Below are 23,960 nucleotides of genomic sequence, written 5' to 3' on the forward strand. Positions count from 1 at the left end.
CTGGTTAAAGAAACTGTATTAGCATGAAAAGTAATTCAAGCCTTCAGGCAGATGAGAGTTCATGCAGCAAAAAAACTCCAAATGAATGCTTATTAAGCTAAATACTACCAGTGAGAAGGCATTAAGTCACAGTTCACCCCTGGTACTCGGGGCAAGATAAGATAGCTTTTTTTTAATTTTATTTTTTTAAACCTCAAAGCTTGTGCCTATTGGCTTGTTAATTCCATTTCAGCGGTCTCTTGTGAAAGTGGGTGTCCAGACTTCAATATCCCTGGGAAAATCAACCCTCATTGCTGAGCACGTGGAAAGTTGGCAGATCAGGAATCATAGAAGCCATTGGAAGTTTTCAACTTTACCTTTTTTTTTTTTTTTAGGTAAAAAAATCAGGAGACCTGTGTGTAGCAATGTTCACACCTTTAAACTCCTTATCCTTTATATTTATATGAACTACCTCTGCCATATGATATTTGAAATCATTGGACAGAACATAATAGGCATCTGACAGCACGTATGCAGGAGTGTCCCTTAGACCAGGGACAGTAGACGCTTAGTGCGGTTTTTAATGTGTGTGGGGGTGGGCTGGAGAACCTACTCAAGCCCAATCTTAAGGGGTGTTGAACAACATGAGTTTACATCTCTGGTCCCTTTAATTTTGTTTCCAATTAGGTTTCCATTAACCAGCAGATGCCACAGTTCAGCTCTGCAGAAAATTCCTTTGGTATAAGCTTTTTGATCAAGTAATGTGTATCGTGCATTGTTGGCCAACCAGTATCTTTAGTTCGTAATAGTTAAAATCTGTGAAAGCTCTGCCTAGCCACACCTTAGCTCACTTTTTTTTTTTCTTCACCCATCGCTCTTTGCTCCAGTGCCACGTTGCATAATTTGCCTCAGTCCATCCTTTATGCATGTTGTATCTTGTTTAAGTTCATCCCTACTGCGGCATGAGGGAGCCAATCACAGTCTGGCACCAGGTGCTCTCCTTATATGGTGTGTCTTTGCTCAGTGCCTTACCTCTGCTGACTTCGTTGTCTTTGCTTTGTGTCTTCCAGAGCTCCTCTAGTGACCTGGCTCTGATCCAGTGTCAGCAGTGTTGCACCATCATACAATGTGCTCTGAAAGCTAGAAGTGTGGTTTATTGTATCTGGGCTGTGTTCCAAGTTTAGGGCGAGGCAAGCTGGGTATGAGTCAGTCACAGACTTCATTCCACTCCTTTGGTCACGGTGTCAACGTTGGAAAGCAACAATAGTATACGTATTCTGGTATAATTTACATAATTCCATGGTGCTTCTCTACAGTTAGTCCTTGCATATTTGTACTCCTACCTCTAAAGTGTACACCGCAGTAAAATGGTCCTTCTGTTTTCCCTGACGGTTTCTAATTTTTGCTATTCTTGAACAATCGTCAGGCTATACTGGTGAGGAGCATGTTAATTTTTTTGCCTCAATATATTAACTTCACACAAAATATGTGTGTGTATAACAGCTCCAAGGGTGTTCACCAAATGTTTAACATTGTTGATGCATATCTGTGAAGGAATGCCATACCCGTCTTTCTATAGCTGGTCGATAGGCTGATGATCAGCAGCGGGAAAGTCTAGCACACCCTCAGATATCAGTGTTTGTTACAGACTGGGTTTGACACTCAAAGTGTGAAAATCTCACCTAGAGCCACAGCAGATCTAACCATTTCTAGGAGCTCTGCTAAATGCCATCTCAAGGAAAACCTACAAAAACCAAGTGGTGGCATTCCAAAGGCTGTTGCCGCTTTTTCAGATACCAAATCCCCTTACAGTGAGGGCAGTACTGAAATTGCTGGAGATGATGGCTTCAAATAGTTCCATATACAAGATGATTCCAGTGCACACGTGTCTAGTGAGGTAATGGTCATAAGTGGAGTGTCATTGGAAAGATCTAGTCATGGTATGAACCAGAGATCAAAACACATTCTTAATTCTGGAAGTGGAAAAACAAGAATTCTTTGCTGGGCAGACCATTTCTTGACCTCAGTCGCAGATGACCATTACTACAGACATCTCCCTCATGGGTTGGGGAATCACATCTCAAACACTTGATTGTTCAGAGTTCCTAGATTAGAGAATGACTTGAATGTCGCATTATTTACCCAGCTGACTGATTCAATTTGCACTCAGAGCATTTTACACAATCAAGTCAAGAAATCCTTGAAAAAACAGACATGATATGTGTGTGTTTGTGTTTTATATTTGTTGGTAGGGTGGGGTGTTCTGTCTACTTAGCTGTCAGCATTAGCCCAGACAGAACATTTGCAGACAAATTTAGCTCTCAGCAGAGCGTATATCACAGGTGGGAAAGTGACTTTGCAGTTGCTAAGCAGGATGTATCAACAAATCCAAGATTGGGAGAGGAATAATCGAGTACTTCAAATGTACTTTTAAAAATTGGGCACATCCACCATTGATCTGACCAATACCGTTAAAAAAAAAAAAAAAAGGGGGCAACATGCCTAAACTTCACTTTAAGGTACCCACAGCCACGATCAATGCTCTTTGGATAAACTGGTCAGGGATTTTTGCCTATGCTTCTCCTCCACTGCCTTAGATTCCAGATGTAATCAGGAAGATGAGACAAAGATCTGACTCATTCTAGTCCTGCTGATGTGGGCTAGGCAGCCTCAGTACTCAGTGGCTCTGGAAGAGTAATTTCACCCTCACAAGAAACTAACCGTGAGACTAGCCCTTTTGACACAGAATCATGGTCAAGTCAGAGATCCAAACCTCAAGGAATTAATCTAACTGGCATCTGAGATCCTAGAGTTGGTTACTGACCACTCCTTCTCGAATGTATGTATATCATGTGCAACCACATAAGCCGACCGTGCAAGAGTGCTACACTGCATAATGGAAAGGGTTTGTCCGTTAATGCTTATGTACACAGGTAGGATCCACTTAAAGCACCAGTGCTGGATATCATTTGTTATCTACTGCACCTATGAAAAGCTTGAATGGCAAACACTTGTGGTCAATTATATTTAACTGGGTAGCAGCTTACATAGAAAACAAAGAACACTCTTCCCTGTTCAAAATGCCTGTTGTGAAAGCCTTCATGGAAGAGCTTAAAAGAGATATCTCTTTTGGAACCTGTGAGAAAGTAGCCTCTTTCTAGCCTTGTTACCCCCACTTTTGGCCTGTTTGTGAGTGTATGTCAGAGTGTTTTCACTGTCTCACTGGGATCCTGCTAGCCAGGGCCCAGTGCTCATAGTGAAAACCCTATGTTTTCAGTATGTTTATGTGTCACTGGGACCCTGCTAGTCAGGACCCCACTGCTCATAAGTTTGTGGCCTATATGTATGTGTTCCCTGTGTGGTGCCTAACTGTCTCACTGAGGCTCTGCTAACCAGAACCTCAGTGGTTATGCTCTCTCTGTACAAATTGTCACTAACAGGCTAGTGACCAATTTCACCAATTTACATTGGCATACTGGAACACCCTTATAATCCCCTAGTATATGGTACTGAGGTACCCAGGGTATTGGGGTTCCAGGAGATCCCTATGGGCTGCAGCATTTCTTTTGCCACCCATAGGGAGCTCTGACAATTCTTACACAGGCCTGCCACTGCAGCCTGAGTGAAATAACGTCCACGTTATTTCACAGCCATTTACCACTCCACTTAAGTAACTTATAAGTCACCTATATGTCTAACCTTTACCTGGTAAAGGTTAGGTGCAAAGTTACTTAGTGTGTGGGCACCCTGGCACTAGCCAAGGTGCCACCACATTGTTCAGGGCAAATTCCCCGGACTTTGTGAGTGCGGGGACACCATTACACGCGTGCACTACACATAGGTCACTACCTATGTGTGGCTTCACAATGGTAACTCCGAATATGGCCATGTAACATGTCTATGATCATGGAATTGCCCCCTCTATGCCATCCTGGCATAATTGGCACAATCCCATGATCCCAGTGGTCTGTAGCACAGACCCTGGTACTGCCAAACTGCCTTTCCCGGGGTTTCACTGCAGCTGCTGCTGCTGCCAACCCCTCAGAAAGGTTTCTGCCCTCCTGGGGTCCAGCCAGGCTTGGCCCAGGATGGCAGAACAAAGGACTTCCTCTGAGAGAGGGTGTTACACCCTCTCCCTTTGGAAAATGGTGTGAAGGCAGGGGAGGAGTAGCCTCCCCCAGCCTCTGGAAATGCTTTCATGGGCACAGATGGTGCCCATTTCTGCATAAGCCAGTCTACACCGGTTCAGGGACCCCTTAGCCCTGCGCTGGCACGAAACTGACAAAGGAAAGGGGAGTGACCACTCCCCTGACCTGCACCTCCCCTGGGAGGTGCCCAGAGCTCCTCCAGTGTGCTCCAGACCTCTGCCATCTTGGAAACAGAGGTGCTGCTGGCACACTGGACTGCTCTGAGTGGCCAGGGCCAACAGGTGACGTCAGAGACTCCTTCTGATAGGCTCCTCCAGGTGTTGCTAGCCTATCTTCTCTCCTAAGTAGCCAAACCCTCTTTTCTGGCTATTTAGGGTCTCTGCTTTGGGGATTTCCTTAGATAACGAATGCAAGAGCTCATCAGAGTTCCTCTGCATCTCTCTCTTCACCTGCCAAGGAATCGACTGCTGACTGCGCTGGAAGCCTGCAAAACTGCAACAAAGTAGCGAAGACGACTACTGCAACTCTGTAACGCTGATCCTGCCGCCTTCTCGACTGTTTTCCTAGTGGTGCATGCTGTGGGGGTAGTCTGCCTCCTCTCTGCACTAGAAGCTCCGAAGAAATCTCCCGTGGGTCGACTGAATCTTCCCCTGCTACCGCAGGAACCAAAGAACTGCATCACCGGTACCCTGGGTCTCCTCTCAGCACGACGAGCGAGGTCCCTTGAATCCAGCAACTGTGTCCAAGTGACTCCCACAGTCCAGTGACTCTTCAGTCCAAGTTTGGTGGAGGTAAGTCCTTGCCTCCCCACGCCAGACTGCATTGCTGGGAACCGCGACTTTTGCAGCTACTCCGTCCTCTGTGCACTTCCGGCAGAAATCCTTTGTGCACAGCCAAGCCTGGGTCCACGGCACTCTAACCTGCATTGCACGACTTTCTAAATTGTCCTCCGGCGACGTGGGACTCCTTTGTGCGACTTCAGGTGAGCACCGTTTCACTCCTTCGTAGTGCCTGTTCTGGCACTTCTGCGGGTGCTGCCTGCTTCTGAGAGGGCTCCCTGTCTTGCCCGACGCCCCGTCTGTCCCCAGACGCAATTGGCGACATCCTGGTCCCTCCTGGGCCACAGCAGCATCCAAAAACGCTAACCGCACGACTTGCAGCTAGCAAGGCTTGTTGGCGGTCTTTCTTCAGGAAAACAATTCTGCACGACTCTCCACGGCGTGGGGGATCCATCCTCCAAAGGGGAAGTCTCTAGCCCTGGCCGTTCCTGCAGAATCCTCAGCTTCTACTGTCCAGTAGCAGCTTCTTTGCACCCACAGCTGGCATTTCCTGGGCATCTGCCCATCTCCGACTTGCTTGTGACTTTTGGACTTGGTCCCCTTGTTCCACAGGTACCCTCGACTGGAAATCCATCGTTGTTGCATTGCTGGTTTGTGTCTTTCCTGCAGAATTCCCCTATCACGACTTCTATGTCCTTTGGGGAACTTTAGTGCACTTTGCACTCACTTTTCAGTGTCTTGGGGTGGGCTATTTTTCTAACCCTAACCGTTTTCTTACAGTCCCAGCGTCCCTCTACAAGGTCACATAGGTTTGGGGTCCATTCGTGGTTCACATTCCACTTTTGGAGTATATGGTTTGTGTTGCCCCTATCCCTAAGTGTCCCCATTACATCCTATTGTTACTATACATTGTTTGCACTGTTTTCTAATACTATTACTGCATATTTTGGTATTGTGTACATATATCTTGTGTATATTTGCTATCCTCATACTGAGGGTACACTCTGAGATACTTTGGCATATTGTCATAAAAATAAAGTACCTTTATTTTTAGTATATCTGTGTATTGTGTTTTCTTATGATATTGTGCATATGACACTAGTGGTACTGTAGGAGCTTCACTCGTCTCCTAGTTCAGCCTAAGCTGCTCTGCTAAGCTACCATTATCTATCAGCCTAAGCTGCTAGACACCCTATACACTAATAAGGGATACCTGGGCCTGGTGCAAGGTGTAAGTACCCCTTGGTACTCACTACAAGCCAGTCCAGCCTCCTACAGAACCGCACTGACCCATACTTCGGACCAAAATGTTGTACTTACAAGACTTATGGGACTTCCATTTGAGCACCTACACTCTTGCAATTCCTATTGTAGAATGTAGCCTTTCTAGCTGCAAGCACTAACTGGAGAGGAACTCTTCATGCAAATTCACCAAGGTAGCCATCCTCTGGCCATACCCAAGTTTCTACATGCGGTAATTTTCACTTTCCACATAAGTCAGACAATTGAATTGCCTTTCTTCTTCCCATGTCTAGAAACAGTGACACAAAGGGCATTACACACATTAGGTGTCTAAAAAGCACTTTATATTCCATGGAGAGGACAAAATCTATCCTCCAGAACAAGTAACTGTTTGTTGCGAAGATTCATTTCAGAAATCCCATTTCAAAAGATGGCATTGCGAGAATGATAGTAAAAGGCATACAAACATGGTACTCTAATGCAAAACGGGTGCTGTTTCCACAGCACATTTCACTAGAAGAAAGGAGCAAGGTGGTTGCCTTAGGGAACATTACAATAGTGGATATCTGCAAAGCTGTTGCATGGTCAACCCCACACATGTGTAGTAAGCACTACTGTGTGAATTTTAAAGCCCATTCTGAGGCTTTGGTTGGTCAGACCTTTTTAAGAACTTCTTTCTACACATCTATATCATCTGCTTGCTAGCCATCGCTTACAGGAGGAACTGATTTACAGTCTATACAGCATATGTGTATCTATGGAGGCACATGCTACAAATGGAAAAATTTACTTGTTCTGTAACGGAGTATATAGCCTATAGTGCTATAGATTAGCATGCACCCTTCTGTCTCCCTGGAAGTGAGCATTGATCTAAGATGCGGGTTATTAGATAGTCATAGTGCACAGTACACATTTCCGTCTTACTACACAACTCATTCATCCACTGGGGAAAAACATTTGGAGGTTAGGTTTTTGTCGTGCTGCATGGTACGATAGGGGAGGAGTGGCAAGATATCTAGAGACTGAAGATGTCTTAAAAGAAAAACATCTTGCGAACACCTGCAACCAACACTAGATGCAGTAGTATGCAGCACTATAAGCTACAAAAAGATGGCTACAGGGTAACTAACATTTTCCTTTTATTTGTTTGCATATTGCAGAAATTTTGCGCATAGTTATTGATTTGACTTGCGGTCAAACGTTTTGCGAACATTATTGGTACATCTATTAAGTGTAACTCGTGGCTATTCGCATACATGTACTTTGAAGTAAGAATGTCATTGTGCAAGATTTATTATATGGACAGTCCCAAGCCCCAATTCTTCCTGCTTACTTTGTTTAGGAGCAAGTCTTACGAGGGGGAATGCACAAACCTTTCCATCAGAGCAGCCTCCTAGGTTTATGTGTGCCTCTTCAAATAAATACGACCTACGCATTGCATTCTGAGACGAGGGTAGTCCAGATGCCTCTCTGCGAGAAACTGTGTGCGATTGGCTTACCTTTTAAATTTGAAGGGCACGCTAGACACTGATTGGCAGTTGGCATCTGCCAAAATGCCTAGCTTTGGAAATATAAATTGGTGTTCACAGCAGTAGTAATATAATCTATAGTTGAAACACAGCTTTTACATTTACCCTGATGATGATGATCATGGTGGTTAGGGTGCGGGGGTGGATGCATATTGTCTTAGCAGTTCCATTTACTTGGGGTCCTTAACCTTCTATTGTTGGACCTGTGCGGAAGGCCTCTGGCAGTATGTGTGCAGTATCACCAGTGTGCCTGGATAGGCTATTGGTGGACTTACACGTATATGTTGGTCAGGCTGATGGTTACCTTTGTATGAGGCTGCTGAAGTCCATTTCAGACATTGGAGGTTGCACATACACTGTTCTCTCCACCCATGAACCTATTTGTCTCCATGGAGAGGGGTGGCGTGTCAGGAAAGCCCTTTTGATGTAGGCACACTTCTACAGACTTGCCAACTCACATAGTGCCACCGTGTGACACTCGATATTGGCTCCCTTCACACGATCTCCTGGTGACGAGCCAATATCACATGGTGGCAGGGAAAAGGAGTGGTTTTCAGCTTGTTTTCGCAGGCTTTTAACTGCCGATGTCCGTTAATGGGAGTGGATTTGTGGCAGAAGTGGGGGCAAAAGTGCCTCTAAGGTGCTTCTGAGCACAAGGCCACGCCCCCTTCTCACGCTGTGAGGTTTTTGGTGAAGTTGACAGGTCTGCTTTTAGTTTAGTTTTATGGCCTTATAAAACATTGCATTAAAATCTGAGACTTTTGACATCTGTTCGTCTCATTTACACCTTTTAAGGGAGCTAAACTGCTTTTATGTGTAACCGTCTTTCACGACCTGCTGCTTTTATTAAAAAATCTGTTTTTACATTAAAAGATGTCCCATTTCTGTTTTCAGAGTTCAAGGAGGCCTTTTGTCTTTTCGACAAGGACGGTGATGGTACCATAACCACCAAAGAGTTGGGCACTGTGATGAGGTCCCTGGGACAGAATCCCACTGAGGCGGAGCTGCAAGACATGATCAATGAGGTGGATGCCGATGGTGAGTGTTTTTTTTTTTTACCCTTTTGCCAGTTGTCACTGTAGAGGCCAAGGAAAAGCATGATCAAATATTCAGTTGCATTATCCTTTCTGGCAGCCAGGTATTTCTGTCCGAGAGGGAGCAGGATAGTTAACACAATATAGACGTAGAAGATTGACACTTCATACCCTGTTTGTGGCCATGCATATAAGTCTGATAACTATATGTATTGTTAGAAGGAATGCTGAGTTACTTCATGGTTTATTACCTCGTTATATCAACACTATGCCAGAGGCAGCTTAAGAGTACCACCCCTCTCCAAAACCAGACTCATTCTGTAGCCTGATAATGTTGTGCCTGCAGGCCTCCTTGTGATTTCACAAAACATGTTTGATTCCATCCTTTGTGATGCTCCTTTAGTCTGATATGCCGCCCCTTTTGTACACATACCTCTGCTGCCTTATTGTCCTCTGGCCTGTTGCCATTCCTGTGTTTTTTGCAACCAGTAGCTTTATGCCATTTTTCTCTTAATGGTCCTGCCCAAAAAATTTGCCAAGCTAACTGGCGTCTTATTCCAACACATAATCTAAGTCACTGTCAACTTTGTTATAAGTTCTGTTAAATCTATTTGCGATACAAAATACTCCTCACATTTATTTTGTTGGATTTCAGTAACACTATAACATGAGAGACTCCGTCACAGAAAAATTGAAATTTTCTTAACTTCAGTGAAAGAAAAACTTGATTTTATTAAAGACACTGAGGTGAGTATTATGCTCACTTTTCTTGCATTTATTACAATAGCAGCCAAGGTAAAACTACAACTCCCATCATGCTTTAATGGGAAAACTACAAAATGCTGTCATAAAGGTAAAAACAACCAATCATGTAAAGGTTGTACTATAAATGTCTTGACTGGGAGCAGCAAGTCCTCTTTTCTTGCCTAAGCAGTTCAGGGAATTCAAACAACTGTACTATAAGCATAACAATAGAAAAAGCCAAAAGAAGAGTAAAGCAGTTCTTAAAACAGTTCACAACCCGGAGAATCCTAGGGTTAAGATCCAAAGTAATTAATTAAAACCAGTCAGATGTTCCTCCTTAGGCATGATGTTGGAGAAAAAGGGAAAACTATAAAATTCTCGAATATGTTGCAATTGAGGATCTTTCCTAAGACGTCTGGTTAGTAGAGGTATTCGTACCACAGTAGAGACAGAGTTAAAAACATATGTGGTGGGATAATACTCGCCTCTGTGTCTTTAATAAAATCAAGACTTTCTTTCACTGAAGCTTAGGAAATCTTTATTTTATTACAAGACCCGGAGGCTCCTAATATGCTAGTTTAAAGCATAACAGTGGTAGAATTAGCAACATGAGAAACAGGTTTACAATAAAATGTTCTAAAAGTTGAAACATTTGTCCAATTGACAGATCTGAGAATGCCATCTAGACTCAATCCAGCTCAAAAAGCTTTAGATGCCAAAGCAACCCTGGTAGAGTGGGCTCCGAAATAGAAATATTAATGTCCTCCAAATTCATGATCCATTTAACCCATTGGGCTAAGGTAGGTGAAGAGGCAGGGTTATGAGGAGTTTTAAAAGAAATAAGGAGTTGAGGTTCTGATAACTTTCTCAGATCTTTTGTTATTTAAATATATTCTCTTAAACAGCTTCCTCACCACAGTTTTGGATGATCAGAAAAATAAAGATAGAGCACAACATTCCATTTGTTTTAGTTCTTCTGCGAACCTGGAAAAATAAACCTGAAGAAGTGTATACTACAGATGAAACATCTAAAGCTTTGACATCTGAAATACATTGTAAAGAAACTAAACATAAGAGTACAGTTAGTTTTGGGGACAGAAATTTTAGATATAAGAAAGAGTTATCAGGTTGATTGAGGGAGAATTGTAGAATTGCATTCACATCCCACATTGAACTGTACTTTGTCAAAGGATGTTTTGAAAATCTTACTCCCCTTAAAACACGACACATCAACAGGTGCTCACCGGCAGGTTTTTCATCCACTCTGTTGTGCTCAGCTGAAATCGCTGATCTGTATGGGTTAACCGTTCTATAAGCCTTTCTGTGAGAGGCTAAGGAAGCTAGAAAGTTAACAATAAAAGTTTTATATCTGCTGAAAAAGGAATCTGTCCATGCACCAACGTGCTCACACTCTCCAGGCTCGATTTCTATGCTTTGGATGTCCTAGGAGCCCAAGCCTTTTAGATGAACTGAGCAGCTTCTGCCACAATTCCTGGGGTTCTCTAGGAAGACCCAACCCCATCCATGCCAGTAACCATAGGGATTGATTAACGATTTTAGATTTTGAGATCATCTCTGGAGATTCTGAAGTAAGGAAGGGATCAGAGTCAGAAAAACAGGTTGTTCTATAGTTAGATAGTTCCAGAGCTAAAGGGAACCAAGGCTAACCTTGCCAAAAAGAAGTGATCAATAAAACGTTTGCTTTTTGACATTGAATCTGTGCCAGAACTCGAGATATCATAATGAAGGGAGGAAAGGCATAACCCACCTGATTGGACCAATCCTGAAGAAAAGCATCCGTCACTAAAGCCTGCGGATCTGGTCTCCAACTGTAAAAAGAATGCTGAGTGATCAAACGTGAAGAGAAAAGGTCCACCGAGAAAGGACCGAATTGGGAAGAAAACCTTTTGAATACTGAAGGATGAAGATGCCAGTCGCTGGAGTCTGGAAGATGCCTGGAACACCAACCTGTTATTGTAATCATATTTCATGGAAGATATTCTGCGTGGACTGAAATCTGTTTCTGGAGACAAAACGCCCAAAGATTTCTGACCAACTCAGTAAGGGGTTTGGACCTTGTGCCTGCTAGATGGTTTATATACCAAACTGCTGATAGATTGTCCATTCGAAGCAGAATGGAACTGCTTACCCTGTTTTTGGCAAAGGTTTGGCTCTCAAAGGAACCTGCACGCATCTCTAAACAGTTGATGCGCAACAATAACTCTTCTTTTGACCATGCACCGCCAGTCGAACTGACCACATCTTACGCCCCAACCAGTCCGACTTACATCAGGTTCTAAAACAAGACCTGGTGCTGTAGAGAAAATTGCTTTTCCGTTCTAAGCTTCTAGATGGCCTAACCACCAATGGAGTTCCACACGAAAGACTTGATCTGGCATAATAACATCTCCATAACCGAGACCCTTTTGAAGATGTTGGATCTTGAGTCTCTGTAGAGCTCGATAATGAAGAGGGCTGGGGAAAATGGCCTGAATTGAAGACACCAGGAGCTATTATCCAAGCTAAAATTCTGAGAGTTGGTATGGATTGCTTCAAAACTTGAATTATGTCTTTTTACATGAGATACTTTTTCTTTCGGAAGCTGAAGAATTGAATTGTCTGAATCTATTATGAAACCTTGAAGCTCCATCTGTTGCGATGGGTTTAAAGCTGACTTGTCCTTGTTGGTGGGAAACCCCAAGTTTCGAAGGAGAGATGTGAAGTATGTCAGATGTGTCATTAATACAAACTTGTCTTGGTGTAATAAGAGGAAGTCATCTAGATAAGCTTAGTAATCTGACCCCTCATGCCCTCATGTGAGTTATGACTGGTTTCAATACCTTGGTGAAACACCAAGGAACTGCAGACGGTCCAAAGGAAATGCTTTTGAATTGATAAATTGTGTCTTTTCACTGAAACTGAAGAAACTTTCTGAAGGAATGGTGAATCTAAATTTAGATAAGCGCCCTGAAGATCCAGGCGCACCATCCAATCTTTCTCCAGCAAAGAATCTCTGAGATGGACAATTCTCTCCATTTTGAAATGGTGATACACTACATAACTGTTGAATGACCTTAGATTTATAACTGGATGAAATTTTCCGTTTTCTTCTGAACTAAAAACATAGTGCTCACAAATCCTGAAGGATGAGGGGAAGACATTTCTATGGCCTGTTTGTGAATGAGGGACCGAGTTTCTCGAGATAATTGAACTTCTTGTTCCTTTGAAAATGAGAGGGGTTTTAGAATAATCTTTTGACTTGGTGTTGCATAAAGCTCTATACAATAACGTATTAATGTTTGTAGAATCCACAGATCTGATGTTCTGCAGGCAGAAACACTTGTACGTCCTCCCACCAAAATATGGCCAGAACATAGGTTGTTTACCTGAGTTCTGAGATCCTCTGGCTCTGTAACCACAGTGTCTGAAGCCTCTGGTCTGATTGACCGCGCCTCTTGAGACATAGTGGCCGGTCAAAGTGGCTCCTGCCGTTGCCGGCCCTGCCAAAAACCTGACTGTGGGAAACTTTTTGCAAAGAGGATTGAGCTTTATCTTTGGATGCAAAAGTGGCCACATACTTGCTGAGTTCTTTGAATGAGTCTCCAAAAAGCAAGCCATTTGCTTCTTGGCCCGCTTCTTTTGTTGCTAAATTACTCAACTTTGGATCGATCTTTAAAAGCAGGCTTTTGTGTCTTTCTTGTGCTATGGCCTAGTTGGCATTACCCAAAAGACATATCGCTCTCTTGGCCCAGTTAGACAAATTTACTGGATATTCTTTGGTGCCCTCAATCCTTGCTTCCTCATCCAAGTCCAAAATTCTGGTAAGAGGACCTGTAAGGTCTAATCTGTCCTGACAATTAGTCCAGGCTCGGTCTATTCCCTTCTTGGGATCTTTCCCAAATTTCATAAAAAAACAAAAGCATATTCGGATCTATTGAAGGAGTGGCAGTGATGTCATTGGGCAAGGCGGGCCTAGGGCATTCAGAACGCAGCCTGCTGCGTGACAACTTGTCTGTCTTAATTTGTTAGAGACATATATAGATACCTGATCATATGGAGACCATTCTGTGGAATTTGGGTGACGAATAAGTGTAGGATCAAACATTGGTTGACCTGCATCAGTATTAATATTCTTGGTTTTTGGCGTCCCTCCCAGTTCATTGAGACGTTTTGCGCCTCTTCCCCACTGGGCCAGGCCAGATCAGATCATTATGTCTGGATCATCCTTATTGTCAGAATCGCGCATATCATCCTCTGTGTCTCTTAACTGTGTCACAATAACGGGAACATTTTGTTTGCTAGAAGTGCTTGCCTTAAATTATTGTAATGAAGGAGGGTCATTAGATGAATCCAAATTATCTGCCACATGTTTTTTGGCCTTTTCTCAATTAATAATTGAGGTATCATTGGCCAACAATTTCTTCATGGAAACCTCTAGCATTTTAGAAAAATTAGACATTGAATTTGAGACAGCCTGATGTACTGAATCTTTGAAATTTTAATTATCCTTAAAAATCTGAGCCTCTTCGTCTTCAGACAAAAATCCCCATATTTCTAATTATATATTAATATGGGGAAAAAACAAGGATGAGGGCAACCAAACATGTTAATAAAAATATATTTAGTATTTAGATATAATTCTCCTGTGTTGAATTTATAGAAATTGAAATAACTGGAAACAGTCACAAGGAATTGAACAAAAAACCTGAACCAAAGGGGTTAAAGCTGAACTGGGCCAAAGGGAAAGAAAGGCGATCCTGAGGGCGTGACAACCAACAAGGAGGCATGCACTCCTCCGATATATCTGGAAAAGAGACTGGATTGAGGCTGTCCCACAAGCGAGGAGAGGCCAAAAAGGATGTGTTCTTGGTCTGAAAGAGAACACGCTGAAGCGTCTGAAAAAAAAAAAAACTTGGCTGGTGTGAAGAGAAAAAATCACAAAAGAATATTTTATTTTATGATCCCTTGTGCGCTGTAAGTGGCTAGAGTATGCCCAGACGTGGGCCCCTTGCTCGCTGCGCCACTGGATTCAAGCTAGCCTGGCTGATGAAGAGTGATACCCTGAAATCGGTCCCAGGATGCTTGTTCTCAGGGAGGACCTGGCCTGGCAGTTCGGGCTGGACTGTTCACATAGGGAACAGGGTCATGACTGATTTGCATATGGCTGGGTCCAACAAGCAAAATAAGGATGGATAAAACCCAGATCTGTGACTGGGGGTGGGTGTTTCAAAAGTTTCAACTCTCCATTCATCATTTCATTTTGTCTTGTTTTGTGAGGAAAAAAATCTTCTGTCAACGAAGCGACATGCCAAAATGATGGTTAGTGCGCTGTGAGAACGTTTATAAACACACTCGGCTAGTATGAAGGATTTCTGTCAGTGACACACCGTGCCAAATTAACAGCACCAGGCACAAAAACTGAACTCACGGAACACCACACACAGGAAAAATTACAATATAAAATGTTAGAGTAGAACACAAACATTTGAAACCAAACTACGATAATTTCATGTAAAGCACAATGAATTATAAAGAACAACCATGAGTGTGGCAGTTATCTTGAATGCGAGTATCAAGAAAAGAAGACTTGTAGCTCCCAGTCAAGATATTTATAGTACTATCTTTACGTGATTCGTTGTTTTTACCTTTATAACAGCATTTTGTAGTTTTACAATGTAAGCATGCTGGGAGTTGTAGTTTTATCTTGGCTGCCATTGTAATAATCACAAGAAAAGTGAGCATAACAGGAGCCTTTGGGTCTGTAAAATGTGACTTTCTTTTTGTGTTATCTCAGATGGGACAAAATAGAATGTGTCTATTTAAACCAAGTGTTTTATTTTTTTTGTGGCACCCCCTTGTTTAGCTTTGCAGTTCCTAAAATGAAATTGTTTTGGAATTGATAATGAACAACTAGGTAAATACCTGGGGTCAAGTATATTGTCTGTGAGAAATGGTGGAGTGGATTTTGTGGGGATGGCTTCTCAATGTCTGTGCCATTCTGTTCTCTTTACTATCGCCTGTGATGAGCTGTCAGACATGCAGGGTATTCTGAAAGCCAGCCAGACATGCAGCCTTTGAAGGAGGTATAGGCTGGGTTAGTGAAAGATTGTTTGATGTCTTTCAGGCTACACTGATGGTGGCTGCACCTAGTCCCTGGTGTTCGGCACTAACAACTGCTTTCTCTAATTCCACCCAATATGTAACTCTTTGCACCCATTTGGCAGTTGGTAGGGCCTTGACCAGTCTTCTTGCCAAAGCAGTACATTTATTAGCTAAAATCACAGCAAGGTCTAGAGACCTTATTTACATCCTTCCTTTTACCAGGCGAGGCATAAGGCTCAGCAGGCATGGCTCCAGTCTTAATGACCTTTACTCTTAGATGTCCTCTCCTGTATAGTGAGAACTTGACTCTAATATGTTGCCACAGGTGGACATGACCATTACATGTGGTAGAAGTCCTCCACATGGGACATTCTACCTCAAGTGCTGGTATATTTAAATGTAAGCCTGTCATTTGGGGGTAAGGTAGGCTCGATGTAATATGTCAACTGCTGAAGGTTACATTTTGCGTTAGTGGAAGTTTTAGTTCTGCGATAGAGGATCTGCTTCTTGTTCTCCTTCAGTTCCCCTTCAATGCCAGCTGGCTATTTGTTCCGCAGGAACGATAAGTCAGGATTAGTTTTATCTGTGAGTTCTATACAGTCTGGATACCTCTCCTTTCCTGTTTCCCGTAGTCAGAAATAGACTCTGGATCTCACTGCTTTTTGGCTCTTCTAAAGTGTTATCCCTCTACATGGGTTTTTAGTCCTGAATTCATCTGTGCGCCAGAAACTGCTCTCTAGGCATTCCGTCCTCCTGTACTAAGTTCTGAAATGTTTTGAGGTACCGATGTTATACAGGTCTCCTGTCTAAATGTTGTGGGCGGGCCAGTATCGTTAGTCACTTTTAGATGTGGTAATATGGTTGCCTGCCAGAACCTGAGGAGCATACAGTGTGTCTTTTGCTACTGTTACAGTGTTCCACTGCCAGCAGTGCCATGCAGCTGCTTCTGGGCTTCATGGAGTCTAAGTAGTGATCTCAACACAAAGTCGACGAGTGCCCAGCCATTATGTAAACGCTTCCCTGCCTGGGCTCTGCTTCCAGCCCCTAGCCACCCATCGGAGCTGTCCAGCCTGGAAATATATTTCAAAGTGTGGGACCTCCAGATCCTGCCCAGCAACTCCTGAGATGGGAACCTAAGTGTACGCAGCACCACCTTGTGTCTGTAGACCCTCCATATCACTGAGAACGGGATTGCGTCCAGTTCTTTGAGCAGTGTTATTTGCAAAGTAGTATAGCATCCTTAGTAGTATCACCATCTTTGCCAAAACCATCATGCCCATTGTAGAAATGGACAGGGTTCTCCAGAACATCTCTCCATTTGTACTGAGAGATTGCTTTATCATTACTGCCTGCTGTTATGTCAGCCTCGTTTAGGTAAATGTGGATCCGGAGTTATCTGGCAGTCTGCTGCGCCCATGTGATACTTTGGGTCAAGACTAGGACTCCTGCCCGTGGCTGCCTAATCGATATGAAGCAGGACTCCTTCACCTTCCTACCCAACACTTGCTTAAATCGCACCAGTATCTCCTCAGCTTGGTCTGTGCTAGAAAAGGCATAACCGAGCTTAATCGGAATGCCATCTGCATAAAGTGATATGGTGTGTGTGGTGCAGACACTGGGATGACTCTACGTGCACACTAGCACCTCCAGAGTTTCTACGGCTAGGGCATAAATCAGAGTGGAAAGGGGCAACCCTACTACATTCCACTTTGTATATTATATGATGTGGGTACTATGTGACCCTCTTGGACCCTAGCAATGAAATCCAAATCTATTTTTCTGAAGCACCTCGAATATAAATCTCCAGTTTAGGATGTCAACTGCCTTTTGCAGGCATATTGATAGCAGGCATATTGATAGCACTTAGTCGGACACCAATAAGATTGTCTAGTCAACTACATGAGCGCTGCAAATGTTTGAGGCATTGCTTGCTGTTGTAATCAAAGGTTACACTTTTTATATGTGATTGGCTGTGGCTTTGCTTATAATTTATTATTCCAAAATCAGTTGAGATAGAGGCAGAAATCCCCTCTTATCAAGTGCCACATCCTAGTTTGGGTAGTGAAACTACTAAAAACTGTTGTCGTGAGGAGTAATGTGACTAGTAAGAATGCTGTCTCGTATAGCTTCTGTAGTTTCAGGGTGAAGATTCTGGCATATAAGTAGAACTCTATATGTACGCCATCTCCCTGGGGTGTTAGGAGAATTATACCACCAAGAACACCTCCTGTTCCTTCATGGAACCTAAATGTTGTCCTAACTAGACTTATGGGTCCACCTTTTGAACCCATGCACTCCTGCGACATACAGTTCCTAACCTGGAAGGTGGCATTTCTCATCGCCATTACTTCCCTAAGAAGAGTAAGCGAGATTCAAGCGTTTACAATACAGGAACCTTTTATACAACTACACAAGAATAAGGTCGTCCTAAGGACCAATCCTAAATTTTTGCCAAAGGTTATTTCACCGTTCCATCTAAATCAAACAGTGGAACTTCCAGTGTTCTTTCCACAGCCAGATACCGTAGCTGAAAGGGCACTACATACATTAGATGTCAAAAGAGCATTAATGTATTACATTGACAGAACAAAAAACATCAGAAAGACTAAACAACTATTTATTGCATTTCAAAAACCTCATGCAGGAAACCCAATATCAAAACAAGGTATAGCCAGATGGATAGTTAAATGCATCCAAATCTGCTACCTTAAAGCTAAACAACAGCTGCCCATTACACCAAGGGCACACTCAACCAGAAAGAAAGTTGCTACCATGGCCTTTCTAGGAAACATCCCAATGCAAGAAATATGTAAGGCAGCCACATGGTCTACGCCTCACACATTCACCAAGCACTACTGTGTAGACGTGTTATCCGCACAACAAGCCACAGTAGGTCAAGCCGTATTAAGAACATTATTTCAGACTACTTCCACTCCTACAGGCTGATCCACTGCTTTTGGGGAGATAACTGCTTACTAGTCTATGCAAAACATGCGTATCTACAGCGACAGATGTCATCGAACTGAAAATGTCACTTACCCAGTGTACATCTGTTCGTGGCATCAGTTGCAGTAGATTCGCATGTGCCCACCCGCCTCCCCGGGAGCCTGTAGCAGTTTGGAAGTTACCTTCAATTATTTATATATGTATCATCTCAACCTTAAATAGGTGCATACTTAGTCACTCCATTGCATGGGCACTATTACTACAATTCAACTCCTACCTCACCCTCTGCGGGGGAAAACAATCGAAGATGGAGTCGACACCCATGCGCAATGGAGACAAAAGGAGGAGTCACTCGGTCCCGTGACTCGAAAGACTTCTTCGAAGAAAAACAACTTGTAACACTCCGGCCCAACACCAGATGGCGAGCTATTGCAAAACATGCGAATCTACTGCGACTGATGCCACGAACAGATGTACACTGGGTAAGTGACATTTTCATTCTGTATCAAGACAGTGACTGCTCTGCCCGGTTGTGCCACTGTGGAGGATTCTAGAAGGTTTAGGATGTGATGTGCCATAAGCATCAAGTCAGGGGATTTGGTCTGGTTGATGTTGGGTATGTATACACTGGTTAGGAGCAGAACTTGACCATCTAGTCTCCCACCTGCCAGAGCACATTGCCCTATCGACCTATTTGTATAGCTTGGTGTAAAGGCAATGTAGGCTTCTCCCATATTACTGCTCCCCTTGCATAGCTGGAGTATTTCTCTTTGTAGAGCTTGACTCCTTTATCTTCTCAAGTTTAAGAAGATTTGTGTGCCAAGTGTGTGTGTGTTTTTTTTATTTTTTATTTTTTTTTATTTTTTTATAGCACAGCCACATGGCGCCATCTTTTTTCTAGAAAGAAATATATTTTATACTGTTCAGCCACATTATTAATTCATTTCCCTTACAGTCCATGTTTAGTGTATGTGTTCATATGTGCCATAATGGAAATGGGAGTAGTTCCAAAGTGCCTATTCCCCAATTTCCCATTCTATTTCCAATCAAATGTTGTGCAAATGTCAAAAAGGACCTATGATCCCACCCACGTTGTTGCGCTCAGTGTGTATCCTACCTACTAATAATCCTGACGAATCTCCCCATGGCAGCAGACTAATGGTTCCGAACTGAAATAGGTGAATTTGTTTCAGTATTGGGGTTTTGGTGCTAGCTAAAGTGGTATTCAAACATGTACCCAGCTGTCTGTCTACCAACCCTACTGCCCTGCATATTATTGCCACTTTTGGGCGTGGTATGTGATAGCTGTGTAGGTATGGACTAGCAGTTATGTTCTTATGTCCTTTCTTACAAACCTACAGCTGTGTTGTATTGCCACCACCCATGTCTGCAGTCTCAACGACCTTCAGATCAGCTCATTGCATTGCTGGGAGTGACTCTTGGCAGCTCGTCACTGGTCTGCTGTCAGCTTCTTAGCCTAACTCTGAAAGGTCTGGCCACGACCCAGAGGACTTCTTATAGTCACCTTTGGAAGGGCTCTGCGTCACTTTTCATTCATTCCTGCAAAAAAAGTAGGGTTCCCCATCTACTTCTAAGGCATTGCTCTCCCTTTTGAGAAACCGGTTACCACTGGGTGGTGGCCCTCTTAAGAGAGGAAGAGCATATAAACAGCCATCTTGATAATGGCAGATTAGTGCCAAATTTCAAGGGATTACCTGGTCCCTCTTTTGAGTCTCTACATTTTGAAATGAGATGAAACAATTGATGTTTGTAAGGAGAATTCAAAATAAAATGTAACCATCAAGAGATCTACTGTATTTTATAGTATTATCTTGCTTACAGGCTAAAACATTGATATGAACATAATGACGAGGTAAATAAAAAATCTTGCTTACTATCTGGCATACTGAGCTTATCCGGGATTTCTAGTGAATTTAAAGATCAAGATTTCGTTAGGAAATGGGCTAATTACCAAAAGGAGTAAATGTCATGGATTGGTTTTCTGTTTTTCACTCTCAGAATAAATTCCTAGTATTTGGTTCAGTTGTCACAAAAACAATTGCTGCCCTGAAGAAGCGAGGTCTCTTGCAAAATACATTGCCACAGATGTTAAATATGTGATGGATGTTTTGGACTAACCGATGTCCTATGTTGTGGGGAATACTTTGGATCATGAGAAGTGTTAAACACACCAATATGTGACAACTAAGTTGAGTGCAAATCTTAAATTGGATATCCTTATTAGACCCCACAGTTGCCATGCCCATCTTGAGCTTTGACTGGACTATAAGACTTGTGCATGTGTTGGCAATAGTCTATACAAGCACAAGTACTTGATTGCATGTTGTTGCCAAAGGCTTTTGAATTTTTCTTTTAATGGTTCACTCAATGAGCTTGTTCACTGTTGTTAAGGTCTTTGTCAGTTCCCAGCTCCTGCTAAATCAAGTTAAGGGCCCTACAATTTGGTTATGCTTTCAGTACAGCCATCTGTACCCTGCTATTCACCTGCCTTGTGTACTTCTTTTCTTCCTAGGTAATGGCACTATTGATTTCCCAGAGTTCCTGACTATGATGGCAAGGAAAATGAAGGATACGGACAGCGAGGACGAGATACGAGAAGCTTTTAGAGTGTTCGATAAGGTATGTTTCAGTATGTCAACTGGGGTTCTCTCTAAAAATAAGTCTTAATGAGCTGTCTTCGATAATATCAACTCTTTGAAAATTGGTGGGATTGATTGGCTGGGTCAGTCACTGTGGACCTTTAGCCTCTGCTACAAAAAGAAGATTAGCTTGTGACAGAGCTGTCATGGTTCATGGATTAGGATTTCTTCATGGGGAGGTTATACTGCTGGATTCAGTCCCTGCTAATGTACTTTGATCGTTAGGGCAGATGTTGGGGAACAATAACCATAGAAAGGCTTTAATTTGCCCTCTTTGACATAGTGTAAAAAGAGTCATCATCTAAGGTTACAGAATAAAGATCACCTCCTCTTTAAAGCAAATAGTGCTCTTCACTCAAAACCTTTGTACTTACCAACTTGGAAAATAGAAATACAACAATGTTGTATTGCATGATCGTAGAATATGCTTTTTCATAAACATTCTTGCAATATATATGGACAGTCCTGATTGATTTTAATCTCCCTGGGAGCTAACCATTCTTATATTTTTTAAATAAAATGAAATAGAATTGGGAATTTACCAGTGGATGGTAAGCAAGGGGCCAGACTCGAAATGTATTGCCTACTGTCACCTCTTTGTCTTAGTTCTGCCTCTACATCTGTAGTTTTTTTTAAAAGTATTTTTTTTTTTTAATGCATTCATGGAGTGGGCCTTCACCTATATATTATGGAGAACTGTATGCCCCTCTTCACTTCTCAATCTTCCTCACAAATTCGTTTAGCATCTTCTTAATCCACTTTTTCAGTTTCCACTGCAAATCTTTTTTGCTGCCACCCCCTAAACACGTGGTCTCTTTTCCATTCTGCTGTTTTTTGTGTCGCATTTAAGCTTGAATTATTCTGTACTTGTCCTGAGTAATTTACAACTTCTCTGTTGGCCTTGTGACAGCTTTTGCCATATTACTGAAATGGGATTTATTTCTGCACCACATTATGTGCCACAAATTAGGTGCCACTGTGCTGTTTGGAGTTCAGGACACTCAGTCAAGGATAATGAGCACTTAATCTAGTCTTCGGTCACAGTGAATCAAGTTACCTAGGAAGCTGCTGTCTGTAATGTGCTTTCTTCACATACATTTGCTCAATCCTCTCACTCTTTCTGTGCCACAATGGGTCTGGGATAGATCATCATTCCCTTTGCATGCAAAGCCTTCTTTCTGTGGTAGATCATCTCTCAAATTTCTGTTCTTCAGGATGGCAATGGGTATATTAGCTCTGCTGAGCTCCGCCATGTAATGACCAATCTTGGGGAGAAGCTAACAGACGAGGAGGTGGATGAGATGATACGAGAAGCTGATATTGATGGAGATGGACAGGTCAACTACGAAGGTCAGTGCCCTAGCATTTATTTTAGGGGGGGGGGTTCGCGAGTGGTGCAGTGGTGTACATGTAAACTGTAAAGATTGCGCCCTTCCTTTGCAATTGGTGTTTCGACTTTGGTGTGTTGAATAGTAGAAGTGTAAAGTCTATGGGATTCGGTCTGGGTAGGTAAGAGATGTTCATCTGGATTACCAAGATAAGTGCACTCCAAATAGAAGGGTGCACTACAGATCATCTTGCAACATGTGGGATACCTACAAACCCTTCCACTCTCACCCATTTCCTGACTTCGTCTAATTTATTTTCCCATTAATTAACATAAAGTGCAATGTACACAGGTGCTTTGAAGATCATTTTTGCTTGTATGTAATCCCCCACAGATTTTGTGCATGTTTGGAATAGTCTCTAATATGGTGAGATGTGCTATGGTACTTTCAAACCTTTGCAGTTTTTCATTTTATGAGTGTTTCTGCTTTCCTTTTGTAAGATGCCCATTACATTAGTAAATCATTTAAACTAAATACCCATGTTGCATATTTAGAAACCAAGCAGTGCTATTCTCATAAATTATTGCTGTTCCTAAAACATGTAGGAGTTGTTGCTCCAAATAGTTGATATGAAGGACACATGGAGCAGTGATGCTTTGCTGTTAAGACATCTAGATCTCTTTAAAAGACGATGCCCAGTGTTTACTGATCACAGTTCTCTCTTCTCATGTCTTTTTCATGTTTCCTTTGCAAGATCCGGTAATCTTGGAACTCAACAGTGTTGTTTCCTCTGAAAAAAGACAGTATCTGACTGAGAAACCAGGAAATTAAGGGCTAAGAGCTTAAAGCAGTGTAGGAATGCAACATGCTTGTCTGGCTCCCACAGAAGTAGGGAAGATTCCTAGGATTGGGGCAGCAGTACCAAACTTATTGTAGTTAATAGAACCTAGGCAAAATGGCATGAAACTCTCTACATTCCAACGTTTCTGCATGTGGCAGCAAGTCGAAGTGACTTGGGCAGTAAGTCGAAGTGACTTGGGCAGCAAGAATCCATGTAGAAACTTAAGGGGGTAGCAGCTAGACTGACTAGCACACAGATGGTGGGAACAAACGCTCTTCATGAAGTTGCAGTAAGGACTGATGGCAAAACCTGTACTTGATGGTGGATATACTAGGTCCTTTAGGCTGGGTAGCACTGATAATGCTTCTGGTATGGTTGACTGAGTCTACGAAATGAGGTCCGAAGAACAGAAGATCTACCTGCCTGTTCAAATGTACTAACACATGGCTATGGATGCATAGAAAAACTGGTGGATCTTGAAGGAACCATCAGACTCCCCAATCGCCATCTCCTTGCTGGACCACACAAAGCTTCTCAAAGAATGCCATCAAAGGATTTTGCAGCTGAAATATTCTGCTCAAGACCCACGTTTTTCCCAACTACCACCCAATATGCCATGCTCTTCTGA

At 42.7% G+C, this 23,960-nt stretch overlaps 1 protein-coding gene across 1 annotated transcript in view; it reads left to right on the forward strand.

The window, feature by feature from the left end:
- Window positions 1-23,960, forward strand: part of LOC138259431 (calmodulin-1-like) — a 78,126-nt gene that overhangs the window by 36,474 nt on the left and 17,692 nt on the right. Inside the window, exons 3-5 of the mRNA XM_069207176.1 lie at window positions 8,572-8,715; window positions 21,037-21,143; window positions 22,378-22,513. Coding sequence (XP_069063277.1) covers window positions 8,572-8,715; window positions 21,037-21,143; window positions 22,378-22,513 — 387 coding nt within the window. The remainder of the gene's footprint in view (window positions 1-8,571; window positions 8,716-21,036; window positions 21,144-22,377; window positions 22,514-23,960) is intronic.

This window comes from Pleurodeles waltl, chromosome 9 (assembly GCF_031143425.1).
Source record: "Pleurodeles waltl isolate 20211129_DDA chromosome 9, aPleWal1.hap1.20221129, whole genome shotgun sequence".
NCBI lineage: Eukaryota > Metazoa > Chordata > Amphibia > Caudata > Salamandridae > Pleurodeles > Pleurodeles waltl.